Genomic DNA, 26,196 nt, shown 5'->3' with positions numbered 1-26,196 from the left:
CTCAACCAAAGTATTTACGACTTTCTCTGAAACAATTGGTTATTGGAGGGAGGCTCGTCTAGTCATGATGGAGACTGATGGATGGTATGGAATGAAATCACATTATTTATTTTATAGCTTTCACTCCTTCATTGCTTTATTATTGGGGGTGAAATGAAACCGAGCTAGGGGACGATGTGCATCTATTTCTAGAAATAAACGGCAGCAAACGCACATAAAGAAGTAGCTTTAGTCTCACTGCACCCCAACGATGCGCAGGACAGCGTGGGAATATTTAATTTAATGAATAATAGAAATCTCATTTTCCCCCGACCACACCCCCTGGTGCAAAGGAGAGTTGTCCAATTTACCCCAAAAGTTGATAGGATCCTCCCCCTGGTGCGATATGTATGATCCCGCAAACCGATTTCGATTATATCGATCCGTACTTCCGTTATCCTTCTGACAGACAGACGGACGGACGGACAAAGCCTTCACATAAAGTATCTGAACCCACTTAATAAATACTTATCTATACAATTTAATAAATGGCACCCCTTCAAATTAAGACCCGTCAGAGTTGTTGGTATTGATGCAGTGCAATTTTTCTTGCTCAGACAGCATCCACCCACCCTCTTTTTCACCGCAGCCACAAAAATGCATGTACTTATTTATTTCGAAAGAAAAGTCAAAGTGGAATAATAAATCGTGCCAGATCACAAACAAGACGAGCGTTCTTTTGGTTTTCCTCGAGGAACTTTCCTTTATGCGTAACGTCAACCACAGCCACTCGTGGCAATTATGGCTAATGGGGGGAAATTTTAAATGTCAGATCTTTCCCGTGGCACCTTTTGATGGTGAAATGGAAGTAATTAATTGTTGGTTGGTTGTGAAAGAAGGTGGTCGACGTGGTGGTGGTGAAAGTTTGAATGCTTCCATTTCAAAGGGCAAACGCATTTCTTCACATGGTCTGATTTTGATTCAAAGAAACTTTGCAACTCAAAGAAATTTGGTTGTGGTTGAGGTCGGAGAAGTTTGATAGGGGTCGTTACGTAACGTAACATTCCGTATTTAACAACCTAACCTAAATAGGATCTCGTGTTGGAGGAAATGGTGTCAATTAACGAAGTGATGAGATAGATATTTGAATTGTGAAGTGTTTATAATGAAAGATTTTCAAAGGAGGAGGGTACACTTGTTTTATGAGTTGAAGATCGTGTTAATTGGAAAATTATTAGGAACCAATGCAGTAATTTTAGTGAATTGAGAAAGGTAATGTTTTGCATAGGTGTCAACTTTCTCCGGAGCTGATCTCGAATTTTAAGAAGACTCCTGTTACAATTACACTTTAGCCTTTGGAACTTTTGGGGTGAAAAGTGGTTAGTAAATTTACAAAAAAAAATTGCTTATAAAAAATATAAAAAAGTATGGATTGCAAATTAGCAAATAATTAACTTGCAATTTACAAGCGTCGAATAAAAATATTTTAGAAATAATTCTATATTGAATGAAAAATAGATTTTTTTTTCTGATGTACATTGTAGAAGCATTTTTGTAAATGTTTCAAACTGCCATTTTTTTGCAATTCTGAAGTCAGATCAAAATTCCCGTGCCGATGAGGTAACAGAAGAGATTGATCTAAATGTTTCACTCTCCTTGTTAAATTTTCACAAAATCATGTTAAACCTTAAAGTTTCACAATGTTTGCATGATCTTAATTTCCATTTTTTTAATAAATTTAATTTTAATAAATTAAATATAAAGAGGGTAAGAAATTGCGACAAATTCCCAAACATTGTAGTTGAAACATTTAGTCAGAAAAACTGTTACTTTAATTTGAAATAAAACATAAAAAGTTGTACAAACTTGACCGATTTACTTGCCGCTTAATATTTTCTGCATGTTTCGACATTTAACTCACATGTACAAGATTATAAAATAGTATAAAATTGATCCAATAATTAGCTACAACTTTTCCAGCTCATAAATAATTTCGGAAATTGTTCCGCAATTTTTACATTTCCGAACAAAACTCCCTCAGCAAAGCCATCCTTCCTCACCCAGTCTCATTTCAACATATTTAAGTATTCACCTCGAATCCGTATATTACCTCGTAACGTATCTTAATGGAGGACGTGGCGTGTATGTAATTGTGCGAAAGTGTCCTCCCCCCTCTTGTCCCGCTTCAATTCTCACTCTGATTGAGTGATCTGTATGCACTATAGCGTTTCCACTCCTATTGAGCCTCAATAGGACAGTTTTAGCAATGGCTCCCATGCACCCTCACAACTCAATTATCACATTTAATCTCCACCCACCGAACCGAATGGAAAGTACTATTGTGCGGTGGACTTACTTACAATGGGGACGCAAACCATGTTCAACCCTGATTATTTTTTGACCATGTTAGTTTGAAAGAGCAACTCTTTAGAAACAACATTTAGTGCGCAGATGCGAAAAATTCGGCAAGTTTTGGGCGCCACAAGTTCGCGAAAACGCTCAGTTTTCCTGCAGAATCTATGCCTTGCGGCAGCAGTTGCGCGTTTTCGCGAACTTGTGGAGCCCAAAACTTGCCGAATTTTTCGCATATGCGCACGCGCCGCACTAAAAAATATTTCTAAAGAGTTGCCCTATCAAACTAACATGGTCAAAAAATAATCGGGGTTGAACATGGTTTGTGCCCCCATTCAGCATCTGGACCATTTTCCAAGGATCGCATGTCACTCCATTTATTTTTGTTCCTTCCTTTTTCTCCTCACTCACTTAAATATGCTCAACTTACTCATCAAACTCCCAACTTTTCCTCCAGAGATAAATGATCCCTCCATTATTTCCGGAGACGACTGACTGCGTGATGAATCTTAATTCGGACAAATTATATGCTTTCACTGTACAACTCGGTTTCAATAAATTTTCAAATCGTTTCCTGGACTGGAAAAGTTTTCATTTTCATTATGGAAATGAATAATGTGGGAAAAGTTATCATTATCTCGTCACGTGTCATTGTGTCATCTTCTTATCTGAAGAATTATATCGAACTTGGCAAAGAAAACGTATCACCAAAAGCTCCCATGAAACCGAGCGGATCACAGAAAATATCACGGAGAAAGGACAAAGTTTCACCTTTGTTACGTATTCCCGTAGCCAATTTATACCACGTACTATTTCACCTGCGAGAGCCCTATTGTTACCGGAATTGGAAATGTTTCCCGTTGTCTCTGCCGAAGGAGGGTTTTTGTTCGTCATAATTTATTTAGGGGAGACCAACCGGGAAGAAAATCAATGTTGTTGATGATGAATACGTTGGATGGGTGAAAGTGGGGGAGAGAAAGCAGTTACTTTACGTACCTTGTAAGCCGACACTTCAGACGAGGAGAGGGCGACAATTAGGAGGAGAAAGGTGCCAAGGTGGTGAAAATTAGTCATCATTGTTCCGTATTTATTGATTGATTATTGATCTTTTGTTTGGGTAATGAATTGGCCAAGGTGTAGCATCAGAGTGTCTGAAATTAGGGGAAAATATGAGAAATTAGGTTTATTTACATAATCATGATATCACGATATCATGATATCACGGTATACACCCGACGTATCTGAGACTAACTAATTTTTCAATGATTTCTCATAACATTTATTAATCGGCGTTAGACCCTTACACACAATTTTATTTTATTTTTGAGAATAAATTAAGTATTTACTTCGGCATCGTAATTCGTTACAAAAATATGAAAAATTCGTTTATTTTCATAATGACGATAATTATCGATTAATACCCGGATAAATCTTATCCATCCAATGATCCATTGATCCATTATCAGCCCGGAGAAATCTTATCTGAGAATAACTAATTTTATCATAATTTCTCATAATATTTAATAATCGGCGTTAGACCCTCACACACAATTTCATTTCATTTCGTAACATAAATTATTTACTTCCGCATCGTAATTCGTTATAAAAATATGAAAAATTAATATATTTGCATAATTACGATAATTATCGATTAATACCCGGATAAATCTTATCTGGGATTCACTAATTTCTTAATGATTTCTACATTATTTAATAATCGGCGTTAAACCCACACACAATTAAAATTTTATTATTTATTTCTTAACATAAATTATTCACTTCCGCATCATAATTCGTTATCGTTCCACGTCACAAATCTCAAGGTACAAGTGACTCCTTATTATTCGACCAACTTGCACAATTCGTGTTACGTGACGACGCACTGCTGCAGAAACGATTTGCATACTTAGAATCGAATCAGTGCAACACGAACCATCCACTTTATTGTGACGAGGAGGCCAGAATTCTTAATTAGATTAGAGCGCGACAACAATTCTGGGAGGCACTTATCGCATCGAGTATCGTATATACGCCACCAACCACTTTTGATGATGATGATGCTTACATACGCATTTTACTCCGACGAAAATACGACTCTTTGACAATTTTAGAAAGAGAATAAAAAAGTGTGCGACCAATTTAACTTCGAGAGAATGACAAAGCTTTGTGTGAAGTAAAAGTAAAAAAAAAGTTGACTGACTGACAGAGACGATGCAAAGTGACGAGTCATTAAACCACCAACACCACCACCGACTTTCTCGCACTTTCTCGTACGACAGAAATATGGAGGGGAGAGATGAACAAGTCGGAGTGGAGTCAGCCAGGGGAAAGAAATGTGCCGTAAATGGGTGCAATTTGACTTCATCAAGCTACCAAAACCGGTTGTGATAGAATTTCGACGAGCGAAGCGTAGTTTATTAAGGGGATGAAGCGATCTCTTTATGGGAATGTCTTGTCTGTCCGACCGTCTGTCTGTCTGTATCCACGATAACTTAAAAACGAACTAGAGTTTCGACATGCGGTTTCGCCGACGTGTTTCTAATTTTTGAAGTACGGATGAGTTCGAAGATGGGCGTTGTAGGTTATAAGGTCACGGCGCCACGGTGATGACGCCAACGGTCGAACGTGTCGAATTTTTTGTTTGGACCGTTTTAGAAGTAGTTTTGGGGCTTCACTTTTTATAAATCGGTATAGTTTTGACGTACCGTGACCGTGTTGCTTCACCCCTTTGCTACATTTCGTTTGCAACGGTTTATTTTATTTTATTTCATTTCATAGCAGAAATGCCACACCGAAAATAACAAATTGTCATTAAATTACTTTCTCACAGGAGAAAGTATACCGTCTTGAAATTGTAAATTAAATAAGTCGCGTAATAACCTTCTACTTGGCAATAATAACAATAAAATAAAAGAGTTCGTAAGTAATAATCTCGGCCAAGATAAGATAATTCTGCTGAATATTAAAATTCGATTGCCCACAGTTATCGCAATCATGACTATTAACGAGGAAATGAGCGGATTTTAGGCAATTAACTGCGCACTGGAAAAGTTTTATGGGGAAGTTAGATATTTGATAAAATCGTCATTTCCGTGTTTACTTTGGGCAAGCGTGATATTAATCCGTCCAGCATGATTTCGGAAATTTTGAAAATTTGGAGGAGATTTCTGCTGTCATTTCCATTTGCACTTGAAGTCTCCCCTCGTAATATGTAAAATAAGTGTAAATACATAGTCGCTCACATCTCATTTACTTTCCCCTCCAGAAATTCTACAAATTCTAGAGTATCATCACACCATCGACAACTGTCTAATCCATCCAAAGTCACTTGAAACATAAACTAAATATTATTGACAACGTGCCACCACTTCAGAACCCAAACAATTATTTTGCTCTGGCACTTCAAAATTTAGAGAGAAATACGGGAATTAATTAATTTCTACAATTTTAGTGTCGTACTTCGACGACGTTTCATGCATTTTAGAAATTTATTATTGGAAAATAAGTAAGTTAGATTTTATCCTGCTCCAGTTCGGATTCCGAAATACGTAAGAATTGTATATTTCATTCCTATGTTTCAGTACAATTTTGTTCCATTTGTAGAAATATAACAAAATTTAGATTGAACTACGGAAATTAATTAATTTCTACAATTTTATTGTCGTATTTCCACGACGTTTCATGCATTAAAGAAATTTATTATTTTGAAAATAGGTAAATTAGATGTGTCAAATAGTTGCTATTAATTCCAATTCCCAAAAATGAATCGTACACATTTTATTCCCGTGTTAAAAATTATTTTGCCGTCACTTCGAAATTTAGAGGGAAATACGGGAATTAATAAATTTCTGCAATTTTAGTGTCGTATTTTGACGACGTTTCATGCATTTTAGAAATTTATTATTTGAAAATAGGTTAGTTAGATTTTAATATATCCTGCTCTGGATTCCGAAATACGTAAGAATCGTACATTTCATTCCTGTGTTTCATTACAATTTTGTTCTATTTCCTGAAATACAAATTAATCCTTCGCTATACTACAACCACTCGGTATCCATATACCGATACATACATATGTAGTTTGCCTGGTATCAGCAAGCTCAGACCGAGTTTTAAAGAGACTAAATAAAGCGAAGTACTCCCTCAGTGCATGGGCTGGCTCCTCTTCTTCATTGCCTTTCTCGGTCTGCTCAGATACGCAAGTAGTTCTCTGGCTCTTCAAATTTTGATTGGAAAAATGTCAAGAACTCAAGGTCAAGGGTCAAAAACACCTGAAGATGGCGAGGATGGCTCAAGGTAAGACTTCCAAGTAATTTACCAAGTAAGATAATTTTCCGCGACAAATTTTAATTGACTTTTGAGGCGGGCATTGTCCCAATAATTGCCTCGTTCGATGACGAAGTCACGAACAGTATTTTAATGACTGATACGCCAACAAGAAAGCCTACTAAATAGAAAGGATAATCCAAATAGATCTGGAGGCGGGCATTGTCCTACTAATAGCCTCATCCGATGATTTGATCACGGATTAATGTCTGGACAATGTTCCAAAAACTCACTCATAAAATAAAGGCTGACAAATTTGTAATTATTTGCAGTAAAGAAAATATGAAGAAGGCTAAGGAAATACCTCTTAAAAAGCAACTCGAAACATTATCAGACTCTGTTGCAGCTAACAAGCAGGCACTAGAACCTTTGAAAGAATTGCCTGAAAAGTTTAATCAATTGCTTGAGATGCTGAAGTGTAATACTTCTGAAGTGGATTCACAGTCAATCCAATCTCCTTCCGACATTGAAGGATGTGATGATACAGATCCGATTTTAAATCTCATTGACAAGTCAAAAGTGACTGAAGCTGAAAATATCGATGCTAATGAGGATCAGGACATGATGGAGGTCTTGAATGGAATACAGCCAGCGGAGGAACTTGGGCCAGAAATAAACAAGGATGTTTGCAAATCCATTTCCAAGTTATTCACATCACGATATCCCAAACCTATGATTTCAAAAATCAAAGAACAATTCCTGCTTCCGAGTAACTGCAAAGAACTAGGAGTTCCAAAGATTAATCGAGAAATTTGGCCGATTCTTCCTCCTAAGACTAAGCAGACGGACTTTGCGAGTCAACTATTGCAACAAAATGTGTCTACTGCATCCATTATAGCAACAAAATTGGCAGAAAAACTCTTTACAACAAAGGAGCAGTGAGTAAACAAATAAACTAGATATATTAATATTTGTCCATTCCTCAGTAATAATCTGATTCATATTTATAAAAAGAATTGCTAAGCCGCTAAGGGAGGACTTATTGAAAACAACTATGGAGCTAAGCTCAGTATTAGGAAATCTGAACCAGGATTTTAATCAGAAAAGACGAGCTGAGATTAAACCAATCTTAAATAAGGACTTTGCTGGAATTTGCTCGGAGACTAATCTGGCATCAGAATGGCTCTTTGGGGACAATCTGCCAGAACAATTAAAAAATTCTCGGGTCACAGCAAACGTAGTTCGGTCTACAATGAAACCAACGGTTCGATTCACACCATACACAAGAGGTTACAAGTCTTTAAACTCGAGAGGTGCCCCCTTCAGCTACAATCGAGGAGGGGGCAACCAGTACAGAAGAGGATCATTCCAATCTCGGAATCGAAACTACAGTCAACCGCAGCAGCACCAGTACAACAAATGAAGGTTCGTGCTGGAAGTTTAGCAAATCATATCGATGAGTGGATAAAACTTACTAAAGATCTAGAGGTTATAGATGCAATTAGCGGATATCATTTACCATTTAAATGTCAGCCCCCAATTCAGTCGGTTGCCCCTAAAGTTAGACAGTTTAGTGTAGCAGAAAAGAATCAAATAGTAACGTGTATTAATCATATGTTAGATATTGAAGCAATTCATAAGGTTGACCACTGCGATGGCCAATTCTTGTCTCCCATTTTTGTTGTTCCTAAGCCGGATGGTTCCGGTCGTTTTATAATTAACTTGAAAGTTTTAAATAATTATATGGAGACTCCACATTTTAAAATGGAGGACCACAGAATGGTTAAGCAGATAATATTTCCAGATTGTTACATGGCAAAAATTGATTTACAAGACGCGTATTATATGATTCCGATTGCACCGGAACATAGAAAATATTTAAGATTTGAGTTTGAGGATCAAATTTATCAATATTGCTGTTTACCATTTGGATTAAGTCCAGCTCCAAGAATCTATACAAAGATATCTCGCCCAGTGGTAGCGTACCTTAGAAAAAAGGGGTTCACTTCAGTTAATTATCTAGACGATTTTCTATTATTTGGAGAAACCCTCAACAAGTGCATGAAGAATGTAGATGCAACCTTGGCACTTTTAACTCGCCTTGGTTTCATAGTGAATATGAAAAAATCTATACTTTCTCCGTGCAGGAAGATAGAATATTTAGGATTTATTTGGGACTCAATTTCAATGACAATTTCCCTACCGGAAAGAAAGAGAACAAATCTCTTACGTTTAGTTAACAAAACCATTAGCTTAAAATTTGAGTCGATTCAAAATGCTTCTATTCTTATCGGAAATTTAATTTCGGCTACCCCAGCTTTAGATTATTCAATGATTAAAACTAGGCACCTAGAAATTGAGAAAATTAGAGCACTGGCATTTTCAAATGGTGATTACGCTGGGCTATTTACATATAATAGTGAAACTCTAACGAGTCTTTTGTGGTGGAAATCTGCAATTCGACAAGGAGTTTGTAAAATTAGATCAGATTGTTTCGATTACGAGATTTGGACTGATGCGTCGAACAGTGGCTGGGGAGCTCATTTTCAGGGCAAAACCACGCGAGGTTTCTGGTCTATTGAGGAGCAAAAGCTTCACATAAATACCTTAGAGTTGCTGGCAATTTTTAACGGAATACGGTCATTAATTTTGTTTGCGAGTTCAAAGCATATACTTGTCAGGTCTGACAGCACAACCGCTATTGCTTATGTAAACCGAAAAGGAGGGTGTCATTCACTTGTTAATTTGAATGTTGCAGAGCAGATTTGGTCTTGGTGTGAAACTAATTCCAGCTGGATAACGGCAACCTATCTTAATACAAAAGACAATATAGTTGCGGACCAGGCTTCGCGACAGGAGTTAGATGAAAACGATTTCTTTTTGGATTCCAATTCCTTCTCACAGATTATTAAATTATTTCAAACTCCCGAGTTAGATTTGTTTGCAACACAAAATACAAGAAAGTGCGAAAAATTTTATTCTTGGTTTCCTGACCCAGAATGCTCAGGAGTGGATGCGTTTTCTTATAAATGGAAGGAATACTTTTATGCATTTCCCCCTTTTTCATTAATTCCTAGAGTGTTACGAAAAGTCCGGCAAGATCAGGCAAAGGGAATTATTGTTGTCCCGGATTGGAAAACTCAAGCCTGGTTTCCAATTTTTATGAGTCTAAAATGTAGTAAAGTTTTAACGCTAAAGAAGGGAAAATTCTCATTACATTATCCTTTCTGTAACAGGACTCATCCTATGTCAAACACCCTTTCTCTTTTGGTGGCAGTGGTGTCGGGAGCAACTTGAACTTATCGCCTGACTGCCTAACACTGCTAAATGCATCGTGTTCTAACAAAACCTGGAAACAATATCAAACATCTATAAATAAGTATATTAAATTTTGTTCCCTAAATAATTCAGACCCTTGGAAGCCATCAGTTCGTACAATTTTAGGATTTTTAACTACCTTATATGAAAATGGCTTAGGTTATGTATCTATTAATACAGCTAGGTCAGCGCTGTCTACAATACTAGGAGAAGTTGATGGTCAACCAATTGGAACCCATCCATTAGTTGTTAGACTTGTTAAAGGTGTATCAAAACTAAGACCACCTCAATGTAAATATAATAATATTTGGGACGCCACTAATGTGTTGTCTCAGCTTAAGTCATGGCAGCCAAATGAACTATTGTCATTACTTGAAATTTCTCAAAAGCTGGCAGCGCTTTTTGCATTATGTTCTGCTCAAAGGGTTCAAACCTTGTGTAAGATTAAGATAAGTGAAATACAATTAGTAGATTCTACTGTTACAATTCGATGCTGCGCACGCTTAAAAACTAGCAAACCAGGGTCTATTCTTGAAATGAAATTTCATGAATTTACGGATTCACAATTGTGTTTAGTCAAATGTCTTCGATGCTACATTTCTAGGACAGATACTTTAAGAAATAGTAATAATTTATTTATCACAACTAAGCCTCCTTATAATTCTGTGTCACATCAATCATTAAGTAATTGGTTAAAATCTGTTTTGTTAATGTCAGGAATTGATAGTAACAAGTTTACCTCACATAGCTTTCGACACTCTTCTACCTCAAAAGCTGCTAGTTTAGGCGTGTCTACTGATATCATTTATAAATCTGCGGGTTGGACAGAAAAATCAAAAGTGTTTGCAAATTTCTATAAACGACCAATTGTACAATCTAATGCTTTTGCAAATGCCATTCTGTCTAGCTGTACCAAATAAAAATATAAGTTTTATTTAATAAAAATACTTTAGAAAAGGATAATTATATTTATTTGTGTTATTCTGTTATTCCCTTTTTTGTCGCATTCATGTCAATGTTATCTTTGAACATCTACATATGTATGTATCGGTATATGGATACCGAGTGGTTGTAGTATAGCGAAGGATTAATTGTAAATTATCCGAGCTGCGCCATAGGCGCAGCGAAGGATAATTGTAATTATCCAAGATATACGGAAACCATGAGGTATCCAGTCCCACCCTTCCCATCCCTTTAAAGCCATTGCCATAAATACGACACCCTTTGGACCATGAAGAAGAGGAGCCAGCCCATGCACTGAGGGAGTACTTCGCTTTATTTAGTCTCTTTAAAACTCGGTCTGAGCTTGCTGATACCAGGCAAACTACATATGTATGTATCGGTATATGGATACCTCATGGTTTCCGTATATCTTGGATAATTACAATTATCCTTCGCTGCGCCTATGGCGCAGCTCGGATAATTTACAATTTTAGTGTCATATTTCTACGACGTTTCACGAGATTAAAAATATTTATCATTTACAAAATAAGTAGTAGATGACTTTTTGCTGAAATCAGAGATCGCAAAAATCGTACATTTCATTCTTGTGTTTAAGTAATTACAATTTTATTATATTTCTCGAAATGCAACAAACTTTAGATTGAAACACGCGAATTAATTAATTCGTACAATTTTGATGTCATATTTCGACGACGTTACATGCATTTTAGACATTTATTATTTGGAGAATAAGTAAGTTAGATGTGTCTAAAATTGCGAGTACTCACAATTTCCAAATACGCAAGAATCTAACACATTTCATTCCCCCGTGCTAAAACACAATTTTATTTCATTCCCCGAAATACAACAAACTCTTCTGAACGACTCCAGATGATGATGAGGCGAAACGTACATGAAAGAGAATGCAAATGCACACGGATAAAAGTCGTGGCACTCAGGATGAGAGGATTTTATGTCTTGTTTTACAATACCATCTCATCTGCAATACTCGTAAATTCGGCATAATTCAATTATCTCCCTGCCTCAATCGACTCCGTATTGTAGAATCCGCCCACCATACGAATCCTCTCCTCCAGTGGCCGCGGAAGCCGGGGGGACATCAACATTGTAGGATAGGGGGAGGCAGGGGTTTATATAAGATGGGTAGATGATGGGGACATCGAACAACCGTGGGGAAATTGTCCACACACTTCCGCGGCCATTACTTTCTCCTCTTTACATACCACGAGAGAAAGTAGAGTGTTTTTGCCTCCTCCTCATGTGCCCGTATTAATTTCCCTCCCACTACACACTACCCATCCGCATTTACTCATTCAAATTAACTGTAACAGAACATCCAACTACTGATGTGAAAGCTGGTCCTGTTTTCCGAAAATGCGATTAAATCCCATTTTACCGTTCCTTTAAAGAAATTACTTCTCCCGCCCTCCAAATATGTATGCATGCAACTTTCTCTGCAGGAAGTGAAAGTCCATTTATTTATTTTCCGTCCAAATAATGTTCCTCCATTTTCTGAACTTGAGCTCATTTTAACTCTCTTACTCGCTCGGATGACCAGACCAGCAGAAGGGGACCTAATTGACTTTGTGTCTCCCTAAGCAAAAATATTTATCTACTGGTCGGGAGGAATGTCCCCCCTTCAAACTAACACACACACACATACGAACACGCAGTAAATATATGTATTCGTTCAATGCTACGTACACATTTCCTGGTGCTTTTACTTCCCTCTTCTTCCACCCACTGCTGCGAGGAGTAAAAGTACGTGGTCTGAATCCAGATGGACCGTGGGTTCGACAGATAACTAACCAGACGAAGAGGTGCGGGTGGTGGGTGGGTTGTGTCATCTCTTCAGGGATGGTCAAAATATTTTGTGAAAATACAATATTTTTATCTCAGGGTTCGAATTTTCAGGGCTTTTACACCACAAAAAGTCCAAAATCTACGTGGTGAAAGCAACAGTCACACGAAAATACAGTTTTTTTTAAAGAAATTGACATTTTATAGCTGTTAAAATACTTTGCTTTCACGATCTTAGAAATCGAAAGTATTTTGACAGGGATAAAAAGTTAGTTTCTTAAAAAACCTGCATTTTCGTTGTATTCACCACGTAGATTTTCGACCTTTTGTGGTGTAATACCCCTGGAAATCTAAACCTGAGATAAAAATACTGTATTTCCCCAAAGTATTTTGCCCATCCCTGCCTCTCTTTGGTACTTGATGATACGTCATGCAGCGCAGTGCAATCAAATTCCATGAGTTTTGGTCTGAAAAATGGTGGGGGGAACAATGGGGATCCATCCATCCACACGTGTGTCATGGTAAATTTTGCATTATAAAAGGTTCAAAAATTGGACATGATCTCCTCCAATATTTAAATGTCAGGGGGAAGTGAATACAGTTAAATTTTGTTCATGCAGCGGCGGCTTGTCACCGAATGAAATAAAACGATTGAGAATTTAGATACGTCGAAAGAGAGGAGAAGAAGTGCATCACGGGTGGAATTTAAATTCTAATTCTGTCCCTATTTCTTCGCTCTGTGGTTCGATTTATTTGATACATCGTGTCTCTTTCGCTTCGCTCGATTTTACGGATACCATACATACCTCCTCTCGCCATGTGGGATTGTTGAATTTGTGATGAGACGACGAGATGAACAGAAAGGGTCCATGAATGGGTTTAGCATGCAAATTCGGAATGAAGAATGTGAGACGATTTTATGTCTTTATTTTGGAGAATATTGTACGTATTGGAAATAGTGTGGTTAAAATGTGTGTATGTACAGTGGCCGCGAAAGCCGTGGGGACATTAGCATTGTAGGATAGGGAAGGGAGGGGTTTATATAACATGGGGAGATGATGGGGACATCGAATAACCGTGGGGACATTGTCCCTCTGTCCCCTTCAGCTTCCGCTGCCACTGTGTATGTACACACGTAGAAGAATGTGATGTGTTTTAAGCTTGAATTTTAAAGTTTAGAGTGGAATAATACACATATTGTGTATTAATTAAATACAGAAACCGAGCTGGTAGGAACAATTGATTTGGAATGACGTGATTGTATTGTGGGAACATTCCGTTGAGATGAAAGGGATAAATAATATGAAAGGATTCCGATATTTCGACAAAGAAAATGGAAGGGTGTACATACATATGCAAATTCAGAGTGAGTAGTCGAACAGACATGAAAACGGATATTTCTGGGAATAACAAGTGTCAATCAGTTGTCAAACAATAACGAAACACAATAATGTAAGAGAGAGAAGATGAATGAGGAATAAAATGGGTAAATTTTGAGGCATTGTTTTCCATCCCGTATTGGAAATAATGAATTATATCTTGTTAGCAAAACAATAGAGGAGTGCATACGGGTTGATTAATAAGGGTTTATCAAAAAAACGATAAAAAATACTACCAAATTATGAAACAATATGATTTATATTTTTGATTAAATCGTTAATTGATTTGATGTTTTGGAGCTGCGTAATCTAAAATTGGGTGTTAATAAGCATTCGTAACGTACATGATAATTAAATAACTGGCTAATTGTTACTAATCCAAGATTTGTTATCCTAACCAATTCTGATTCGTGTCTTAATTTAACCAATTTGTTAAATTCAATTAAATTTGAGGGTAAACAGCACTCTTTGACTCACACCACGACTGTGATCAGCTACAAAACCTTACTCTTCTTAAATAGTTGACATTAAAATTAACCCCAATTTCCCCGAATTTCATTCCATCCCCACCAATAATTTCATTACTTTCTCCACCACGTCACTTTACTGTAAAAATAGCAAAGTTTGGCATCTTGACAAATTTGTGCGTAAAACTTTAAAACTTTTTTTACGAGGAAAAAGCTTATCTATCTTTTCCAGGGGGAAAACTTTCTAAAATGTTTTAAATCTTAGGCAACGCCAGACCAGACTAGATCTGCGTCCTGCCCTTTAAATGTTTCCGGTTCCGGCACTTTCTGTGCGTGTGGAAGGATCGATTTTTTCTAGCTGGAATGAAGAAAGTTGTGTTTCGTGGAGAAGATGCACCTACATAAACATCACTCTCTGCTTTTCTCTCTCTGAAGGTGAAGATCAACTCGCGATGGGGGGTGCAAACCGTGTTCAACCCATATTTTTTGAACACCTCAGGAAAATATGTCATAAATTAATAAAATAACGACAGACAGAATTTAAGAACAATGGACAAACTCCAAAAATAGAGAGAGTTGATTTCGATTTTCAATAAATGTATGTAAGAAAGCACAATTAATTGCATAATGTTTGTGCAAGAATGTTACAATTAACAATCTAATTAAATATAATGGCAGTGTATTGAATTGCGTAATTTAAAAAAAAACTACTACAAATTGGCAAACTCTTGCGAAACATGGGAGTAAGAATCGCATGAAAAATATGTAAGTTTAACGTCGATTATGAAAATTTTAACAGTTTTAAAGAAACCAAAGGACAAAACAGATTTGATGTTCGGAACCAGAAAATATTTTTTTTACCAAATGCGAAAGTGTCGTACTAAATAAATATTGTTTCTAAAAAGTTGGTCCTTCAAACTAACCTGGTCAAAAAATAATCTGGGCTGAACATGCTTTGCGTCCCCATTGTCAGTGCGTATTATGCGTACACGTGGAAAAGTGCGAGGATGAAGGTTTCGCAGTCCAGTCGTAGGATGCAAACTTTTTAAGTGAACCCACCTTCTAAACAGAATTTTAAGTGAGGCCATACATAAAATGCAGCTGGTTTTCGACCGGAGGAGGAAAAGCCTAATCTAAAAGATACGCACTTTTTGAAGATGTTTTCCTCCTATCTTTTTAATTTATACGGATTCTTCCCTCAGATTAAGTCGTGAGACGGGTTAAGAAATTCTTCGTTCGGGAAGAAATGGAATACTGATAAGGTGAAGGAAAAGAAATTCCTGTTTGGCGAGTGGGAGACGGATGTGAGAGATGAGACTACCGGGTTTGAGAAGGAAATGGAAATTCACCTGATGGGAAGCATTAATCGGGATTATGTTTTGAATTTAATTTGAAGTTCTGGTTTTTACATAATTTTTATTATTTTGTATTGAATTTCTATAAGACGAATTGATTAAATGATTGATATTTTATAATAATTACTGTATCTTCCCTACCAGTTTTTAATACTAAATCCAACAAAAATTTGCACCGGCATTGATATCAAGGTAGAAATTCTAAACGAATAAAAAAACCCGAATCATGAATATTTTCAAAATTCTGGAAACAAAATTAACCGAAACTACACCACCCCGAGTTGTAAAACTTTTCCTGTGTGAAGTATTGCCTCATCCGTCTTTTTGGCACTCCCATGATAATCCAGCCAGATCTACACTATCCACCCAGCCACCTTCAACCATTTACAACAGTGACCGCGGAAGCTGTGGGGACATTGCCATTGTAGGATAGGGGAGGCATGGGTTTATATAAGATGGGCAGATGATGCGGACATCGAACAACCGTGGGGACATTGCCCCTCTGTCCTCACCCTTCCACGGCCACTGATCATCGAACCGATCCACCCACCCACCAAATTTTCATTTTGCGATGCATCCACCAACTACAACTTTCTCTCTCCTGCTTTCCTACCAAGTTGGCTTCGGTGAAAGTGAAAGTGAACGAAAATACGAATCATTAGTGAAAGTCAGACAGTCGGAGAGGGAAAAAGGAAAGTGAGATTGAATACCCGACCTGACTGCATTCGTTGCATGCATAAATAAATGGCACTAAAATTATGCACACCGATATCTCCAAAGTGCGCTTCGTCATAAATAAAGGAAATTTCAGATGCATTTCCATTTATTTATTCCATCCTCCTGCACTTTCGTACCATCCAAAGTATGGATTCCATTCCTTCGATGTGAGCTTGTAATCTAATCATTTTATTAAAAGCATGCCTCACTGCGGATGAAGAGGTATCTTCACATTTCGTTGGAAGGTACGTAGTAAATTAATCTGATGAAACTGCATTCTGCAGCAGCACACACTTTGTCGACGACAATTACCATATTTTATGATGCTTCGTTTAGTCAGTCGTGGGAAGAAGAATTAGATATTTAGATTTTAGTTTTACGTTCTTCTTTCAAAAGGGAAAATCCAATCGGGTGGGTTGTGTAACAACATTTTGTTCAGTTAGTTACTTGGATGGATTACATGGGGTGTCTTAAAAGTAAGCTTTTACAGGGGGATTGCATCATCAGAAGTGGATTTGAGAATTATAAGATGGAAATATGAAGTAGGTATGGAATTGAAAATTTTATAACGTCATAAACCACAGAGGAGCGCAGGAGAATGAGAATGAAATAGCGGTAGCAATTTATTTCCAGTGAAATTACTACTTTGGGTTGTGAATAACATTGTTTTATACGTTTTATTTAAGAGCTACAAGCATGAATTGAGATACTATAACTTCCATATTTATGGATAAGCTAAGTTTTTAAGAATTTTCGAAATAAATTATATGATGGCGACAGTAATAATTTCATTTTTGGCAAAATTTTTTATGTATGTTTTAAGTGACGACTTATCTTTGTCGATCCATGAAAAACTTTTTTTTTCACATTAAACTTTTTTTTTCACATTAAACTTTTTTTTTCACATTAAACTTATCGGAAAATGACTTGAATGTTCACATTAAATTAATAAACTTATCCGGAAAATAACAAAATAAAATAAGTTTTTGCAATTTCATCACTCGACAAAATTGTGACAATGGAAATACAAATTACGAGCATAACAAGTATTTACTGTAAATTATATTTTCACAAATTTCTTAAAAAAACATACTCACGGAAATCTCCGAGGTTTTCGTCTAGAAACGAATAAAACATGTCATAAATAATCATAAAGGTCACATTAGCCCGAGAAGAAAGTAGAGTAAGTCAAGTCAGCAGAACTCGTGTGACCTGACTTGCACGAATTTCGCACATTAAGCCAAAGCCAACACTATAAATAATCTGTGTATTAAATCCCCTTTCTTTACGATGAGGCTCAAACCGTGTAATGCAATCGCATCTCAACAGATATCAAAAGTACAAGAATTATCCATTAACTCGTCCTCAGCTTTAGGCTTCAGAGAACAATCCGTGTCCTTCCCTGTTCCTCATGGTGCAAATTTTAGCAGGAATGTGTTTTCAGTTCTGCAGAAACTGATTAAAATTAGCATAATTCATCCCCCAAATTTTTCAATTAATAAAACGCACGTAACCAAGGGGTGAAAGCAGTGTGTCATACGCCAAAGTGAATATCATATCGTTTTCGAAAATTTGTTAAAATTGACGTGTCTGACGTTTTTTCGACATTTGTGTCAAATTTAACAGGTGATGACCTTTATGTGACCTTTTTGTGACTTTTGAGGTCAAAATGATGGTAACCATTAAAATTGGGGTTAAATTTCCGTTCAAATTGACACATGTATCAAATTTAACATTTAGTGACCATTTTTGACCTTAAATGGTGTGACCTACAGTGCCCATCTTCAAACTCATCCTGTCCCTAGACGTTAGGAATTTACGTTTAAAGTTTCAATTCTCTATGTTTTTCTTTCAAAAGTTATCGAACCAACGGACAGACGCGCATAACGATCTTATAAAGGGCTTTCACCCCTTAATAAATACCTCGTCAATACAATCTAAAACTTGCACCAGGTCGAATTACTAGTTCACGTAGCCAAAAGAAGCCAACACTTCCCCCCAAATCTGGCATGTCACCCAAAACTCGAGAGTAAAACACAGTAGTCTCTCCGTAATTTGAAATTTGACCCCGCCCGACAAGTAATTGCTCATTTAGAGAAACCTGTAGAGAAAGTTGCTCACTAATTTCCACGTGAGTTCAACCACTGCCACTGCTCCTGTTCCAAACAAAAGTCATAAAAGAAGAGTGGGAAGAAGAAGAAGAAGAAGAATTGTGAAATGAAGTGGTACAAGTGCTGGGAAGAAGGCACTAATTGGAATGTGAGGTTGTACCTACGAATCCTGCACCCACCAACTTTCTCCAATAATAAGAAACTTTGTCGTGAACTCGATTAGATTCATAGGGCGGCAAGTAAGAAGAAGAGGGTTGGGTGAGAGGTTGGGTTACAAGGTTTCGGAGAACATTTGATTACAGAAATTCCATTTTGTCTCCGTTTCTTTCTCTTCGTTTTCTCAGAAAAGGCGAGAAGTTGTGTAAGAAGGTGGACGGACATTGAAGAATACATGTTACGAAATAGGTAAAGGCGGCCAAACACTAACTATTTGTGTGTGGGTGTAGTTAGACAATGAAGTGAATCTTGTTGAGTAATTCTTAGTTTTAATGGTCTTGTATTATGTAGCATCAATTTGCAAGCAATTATGTTAGAGGTCCGTTTTAAATTGTAAGATTTGGACGACGTAAATAAGAAATTTTACAAGTTTTCAAAACCATAAAAGTTTGTGACAGGTAGCTGGAGGCGGCGTTATTATTCTTATAAAAAATAGCATCTCAACATTTGTTTGCATATTTTTCAAATTGAAGATATTCCTCAAGGTTAAAAAAACTGAAATCGTACAATTTTATGAAATTCTGAAAGTTATGTAATTTTTATTAATTTAAATAATCACTGATTACTCACGAATTATTTTTATCTCGTACTGAAACTATATTAGTACTTTCTTTATAGACTATGCTCTTATAAATAATAGCTGATAAGTAAGTTATTTACCTTTATTTTTGTCGTATTTTTAACTTCCTTGAATAAATTGTACTGTTCAAATTCACACTTCACTTCGACATCAATTGTTTTTCACTACGACTGTAGTTGTTCTAAAGTTGTTCTATTGTTCTTCACCCAGTCTCACACGCTAGAGTCACTCGAGCTGTAGAGCTGAAAGGTATTGAACAATCAACAACACAAAATTTGTCAAGCAATCCAAGTCTGCATCCGGTTGAGGAAAATCAATAGTTTTCCTTTGATAAGAGAATAGTTGAGTGAATTCGTGGTTGTAAGTCCGGTTTTCAATTTTGACCTGCAATTGAAAAATTACAAAACATGAAGTATGACCACACAGATGACAGAGTGGATATGCAACCAAAATAGCAAAAAATGCCGTAAAATTTGAAGATTTTCTTATATTTTACTTAAATTTTCTACACTTTGCATGAACAATAAATACTTTTTGCAATTAAATTCATCCACAATTTTGGTAGAAATTTTAGACAAAATTTTATTTGAGAGTGAAATACCGTTTCATTCTTGCACTTATGTACATATTTGTTCAGTTTAACATTTACCACAACACAAATGTCACAATAGCATAGAATGCAGTCAGAAAATTAAATGTCATTTGATGGCATTTTGAGTTGGAATGTTGTAATGGGTTTTTATCAGATATAAACAATTTACATAATTGCGTAACATGCCTGTCGTCCGTCGGTCTTTGTCCGGGTAAAAAATTCTATCCAGCTAACGAAGTTGCCTTATGTATTTGCATAAGATTACATAAGTCAAAAAAAGAAAGTATATAGTAAAAAATTCTACTATCGCATGCAGATATTTGCGCAGGGAGAGATAGTCAGTCCTCCGGGGGTAAGAAAAAAGTGCACATTTTCTGCATTGATAACCTCACTCTTACGTATTTTCGACTGCCTGTCTCGCTTAATAATAGACAAGTTGAGGAGGAGTATGGAATGAATTTTTTCACGTTGCATGCAGAACTGCAAGACAGGTGAAAGTAAGTAATGAAATGGTGCATTTGATCTCTAATTAAATTGTTCCATCTGGTCGGACAAGTTTCGTGAGGAGAGAAAGAAAGTGAGATTTTTGAGGTGGGCAAGTTTTATATTATGCATTTCTAGATACTTATTTCTTCCCGTGAAACTTTCACTTTTGGTGGAAATCGTTATAATCTTTCTTTCTTTTTATTGAGAGGCCAGACAAATACGGTTTTTGCACAATTTTTTTGCAAAAACTTATGAGAAAGTTTCAACTAAAGTTTAATTTTGCCGTGTTACGTCATTTCATGATTTGATTGCAGGAAAGATGTTCAAAGTAAAAATGAAATTTTTGTAAAACTTCATTTTGCACCATTTTTCGCGATATTTGCAATATTTTCGAGATTTCGTGACAATGATTGAAGAGTGTTGCTTATTTGACTAAATTATTTAAACCTGATTTCTGTCGCTTTGTAAATTAAATTTCCAACAATATCAAATATGGGGCAGAGATCTGAAATATTAAGAAATAAAGAAGTTACGGTCGCCTTTGTGCTCCCAAGTATGCAAATAAGATAAACGAATTCCACTCATACTTTAGGGAATAAAAGAATAACGCGGAATAAAAAAAGAAGGACAACAATCGTTTCAAGTTTTCCACATGGCATGACTAGATAAAAGAAAAGAAAGTCCCATTTTGACCAGAATGGGTTTGCCAAGGAGCAACTATTTATTTTTAATGCGTGATGTGGGAGTGGGCCATTACCTGGTTTACTTTCTCTACTTTCATCTCAAGTGGCCGCGGAAGCCGTGGGGACATCTGGGGAACATTAACATTGTAGGATAGGGGAGGGAGAGGTTTGTACATCATGGGGACATCGAACAATCGTGGGGACATTGTCCCTCTGTCCACACCCTTCCGCGGCCACTGATACATACTTTCGAAAAGAAAAACAGACAAACTCTTGGGATCACGGGGAGCAATTTGGATATGCAAAAATAAATGGACACATATGGAGAGACATAAAAAGTTAAATCTTTTAAAATTTATTTAACCGAGAGAAAGTTTTTTAAATTTTGTGAGCAATAAATTATTCGAGGAAAGAAATGCATTTATTCATGAAGTGGGAATTAACCGTCTTTTCTGTTATTACATATTGCGTTTTGTTCGAAATTAAAGGTTCAAGAGGGACGTTAAGTATGTAGTAAAACTGATATTAAAAGATAAGTGAGGGGCATTATTTCAAAATTCTGGAAACTTGTATCTAATAAAATGAAAGATTATTTTTTAGCTCACAAATTTTTAGTGGTTTTAAAATTTCTTATTTTTATTTCATAAATATTATGAACCTTCTTAAAGTTCACGGAGAACGAAAATTGTACGGGAAAAAAGTTTCTGGTCTGTTATCGAATATCGTTGGATAAGGTAAATAACATCGTATCGTGCATGATGTGATGTAATTCTTGGGAGAAAGTTGGTGAAAGGAAATTGGCTGAAGAATCCAATTTAGGCATCATCATGGTATAATGCTACCCACTAGAAAATAAGTTTTTCGTATATTTATCCATCCATGTGTGTATGGAACGGAATAATGGAAAACAGCAGGTATTTTCTTTGTTCTTTTATGATTAACAAAACCTGTCAAAATTATGGGAGCAGGTCTAGGTTATATTAAATTTTCAAATTTTATGAAAACTGGATAAGATCGTATCGCGTTTTGAATGAAAAGTTGTAGAAAAAAGGTGAAGGTTGAAAGTTGTATAAAATAAATTGCGTAACTTAAAGGTTGCTTAACGTTTTGGAAACATTTTTACATATACGATGTAACATAGTAGGTTGGTTCATTTGACGTGAAATTCTGGAGGATTTGATAATCACTTAAAAAATAATATAATAAAAAAATAATCATGGGAATTTTGAATTTGTAAAATCATGGGAAATGTCCCCTTTCTCCCCAGAGTGAGATTATGTCAGTCTCCGATGTAACATAAATGTCATCTCGGATGTGAAGTGTATAATTTTTGCTTCTTATTATATACATCTCAACCCTATATTTTTTTACTCTTTGGCTTCTGACCCAGGAACAGGTACCAAGATTTTCTCCTCAGAATAACATCGCAATTTTACTTCATCACCAATCGGTGGCCGCGGAAGCTGTGGGGACATTAACATTGCAGGATGGGGGATGGAGGGGTTTATATAACATGGGCAGATGATGAGAACATCAAATAATCGGGGGGACATTGTCCCTCTGTTCCGCGGCCACTGTCCCCAATAATATTATGAACAACGTACATAAATCCAATTTAAAATCTGAGCATGAAAAAGTTGAAAAGTTGTTCTATGAAGGAAAAAGCTGACTTTCACCATGACTTCCTTTTCAATTTCGTACAGCTATTAGTACATACATCTGATGGGAATAAGGTGTTTGTTGGATAATTTATATTTTTAGAAACTCGAGCACTAAGGTTTTAGCTGGATATTACGGTTTAAGAGGTCTGACGCGATTTAACTATAACTTTCACCACCACATCAACCGTGTTATTTGATCTCTATAATTTATATTTGATGCATAAGTAGGCTTACTTTTTCATTCTTGAGGACCACAAAGTGGGAAAGTGATCGTAATTGGGTGGGAATGAAAAGAGGGATTAATTCCTGCCGTGTTGCTGGGGTATTGAAAAGGAGAAAGTTTGAAGCCGTAGTTTGGAGGGCAACCTCAATAAATCTGGTTAACCTAGTTATGAAAGGGATTTTTTGTTATATAGAAAATCGCAAGCAGCAAGAGGATAAAGAATTGAGAAATTTCTGGTATGGCTTAGCTTTTTGGTTGACTTGGTCTTTTGAAATGTGCAATTTCTTTTTGAAGATTTTCCAATAAAGGACTCGAGCATTTTCAGGTATATTAATACAGGATTTTGAATAACTTGTCGTTAAAAAGTGTACCCGCATTTGGTGGAAGGCAGCTTAATAATATAGTATTGCTTAAATCGGTTAAAATTGATTTTTTTTTCTACCGAAAGTACAGTTTACAAATTTTTCGAAATTTCCCACAACTTCAAAAGTTAAAATTCTTAGATTTGTGTATCATGTTCATCGAATTAATTCTGCAACGATTTATTCGCAAAGTTTTTGCGAACTTTTTTCTCTTTCTCTGTATGCCGATTTTTTTTGCAGTTTGAGGTATTTCGTGAGGAATTAGCGTTAATACACCGACTTTGTTGTGCAATCCGTAAATTAGGACGAGCCAGAATCGGAGTGAAGTTTTGTTCTGCTTACAACTACAACTTTCAATAAGTTTTCCGACTTGTTTGTCCCAACTCTTGTATGCATTTGATCTGCTCTTGTCTGCTAAAGACTTTTGAGGTCGGTTTAATGGAGTGGAATCTCATGAATCTGCTTTCTCCAGTGTGTGATTCTGACAGCTACGTTCTGGGTGCAGGCGGTATTTTGGGGGAGGTGGTGAAAGTTCGTCTTTAAAACGAGTTAACATTAAAAATTTAGAATATTTGTATTTTCAGTTAACTAAATAATTAAGTAAACTATAATTTTAGTACTTAACCCTAACGTAAACTAGTCCAATAATGTAATCCATAATCTGATTAAATTATCCAACATCAAGAAATCGTGAATTATAGATTACTGAGTATTTTGGATTACGGATTATTTAAAATTTAAAATTTCTTCTGGGATTATTGGATTATGGATTACACTCAATGAAATCAGATTACTTAATCTGATTAAAGTAATCCTAGGGTTGTCCATCCCTGGTAATAATGTATCTAAAATATATATATAGCTTTTAAACAATTAGGTACATAAATATGGTTACAAATAACTATCCTTATTCCATATAACGCAACTCACCTCCCGACATTGCTTTTAACTCAACCATTTAAAATAATTAAATCGCCTCTTAACTATTACAAAACATGAAAAACTGCAAAAAAACACGCAAATCCCAATTACGGCATAACCACATCGTCCAATTCAGACGTCTCCAGCCTGCTCCTGGCATAGTGGTTGTCTCCGATTATACGTCATCCTCAACTTTCTCCTCTATCGCACATACGTATCATATCTGTTTCAAAGGCTTTGAACACGTTTTGGCCGACTTGCAGAGACACATGAAACCTATGCAGAAGACTAAATTTGGCTGCTGATACCCTGAAGGAAAAGTGAATCGAAGGAATTCACGCGGAAGGAGTGAGATTAGTTTAGAAATGAATTATGACTCGCCCTCCGGGACGTTGGGAAGAAGAAGCTTTCACTTCACAAAAACCAATACGTTCTCCAAGAAGAAGAAGAAACTCACTAACCAAACTGAATTTGAATGCAAACACTTGATCTGTGAAATCTAAAATTAAATTAAAATCGCCTCCAGAGAAGAAGTCAAGCTTGTTTGGTTCTTATTAATTTCAGAGATTTATTTGATCGTGGTAGTCTGTTTGTCGATATTAAAATGGAAATCTGTCCGTCAAACAAACACCCGCGAGACGGGGTGGGCCTCCTTGTTACGTAATGGGATAATCAGAGGGTGGATATGTATGTACATATTTGCGAAAAATTCCTGAAACATCTATGTAATACTTATATACAAAAGAAAGCCAAAAATATTTACGAAGTATGTACGAAAAAAACATGAGTTTGAATTTTGGCAAAAAATTGTATTTAGTTTTCTGGATTTTTTGTACCTCAATTTCTTTGTGTAAAAAAATTTTATATCACATTGTTGAAATATGTACACAATTGTCTGTATATGCATTTTTGAAAAAATAGCTATAAAAAAATTCGTATTTTTCAAAAATTTGTGGAAATATCTATTTTTCATGAAAACTTTGAAATATATAACAATATCCAAAAATATTTTTAAACTTTTGTGATCTATACGAGTTAGCAAACACACCCACAAAGTTTGACCGTCAATCGTCATCAAATAAAAAAGTTGAAATTAAATACATATCCGTCCCCCGTGATAATCAAATATTACATAAATCCGGTGAGATAGCAAGATAAGTCGCCACCATGAATTAAGATAATCGCATCAGAATGTCTGAATTTAATAAGATGTTTGTTCTTCTTGTGGCGTGAGAGGTGAGTGGTTGGCTGGTGGTTCAAATTGGCCCAGAGAGATTATAAATCATAAATCTTTCTCAGACTACCTCCTCACACAGACATATTTCTACCAACTTTCACCTGGAAGGAGGAATTTGCAGAAAGGTGGAAGTACTTACGACGCACTGCGCAGCCAAGTAAATAATATTCATGAACGTTATGTAATTCGGTAACAAATTATATTTGCTCTTGTACAACAAAGATAACGTATCTTTTGTGGGAGGCTATATTAAATACACGTAAGTTATCTTTAAGTTATGGTATGTATTATTATACGTAGTAACACGTAAAGTAATTTATTATAACCCACTTATAATTAATACTTGTCAGTCATGAAAATAAACTTGGAAAATTTTGACGCCAAAAATATATTAGAAACATTTTCAGGCCAAAAATGAATTAGGAAGATTTTGACGTCATAAATAAATTAAGACTAAACAATTATATACTCACACAATTTTTAAGATTAAACTATCTTGCGGCGATAATGTTTTAAATTTTAAATAGA

General features: G+C 36.0%; 1 protein-coding gene across 1 annotated transcript in view; it reads right to left on the bottom strand.

Moving 5' to 3' along the window:
* Nucleotides 1–26,196, bottom strand: part of LOC110843780 (follistatin-related protein 5) — a 114,710-nt gene that overhangs the window by 49,258 nt on the left and 39,256 nt on the right. The window contains exons 3-4 of the mRNA XM_022089813.2: nt 19,584–19,887; nt 3,328–3,482 (exon numbers count right to left, since the gene is read on the bottom strand). Coding sequence (XP_021945505.2) covers nt 3,328–3,408 — 81 coding nt within the window. The 5' untranslated portion in view covers nt 3,409–3,482; nt 19,584–19,887. The remainder of the gene's footprint in view (nt 1–3,327; nt 3,483–19,583; nt 19,888–26,196) is intronic.

The sequence above is a fragment of the Folsomia candida genome, unplaced genomic scaffold (assembly GCF_002217175.1).
Source record: "Folsomia candida strain VU population unplaced genomic scaffold, ASM221717v1 Fcan01_Sc002, whole genome shotgun sequence".
Classification (NCBI taxonomy): Eukaryota; Metazoa; Arthropoda; class Collembola; order Entomobryomorpha; family Isotomidae; genus Folsomia; species Folsomia candida.
Note: the sequence above shows the minus strand (reverse complement) of the source record. Positions and strands in the feature narration are given on the sequence as shown.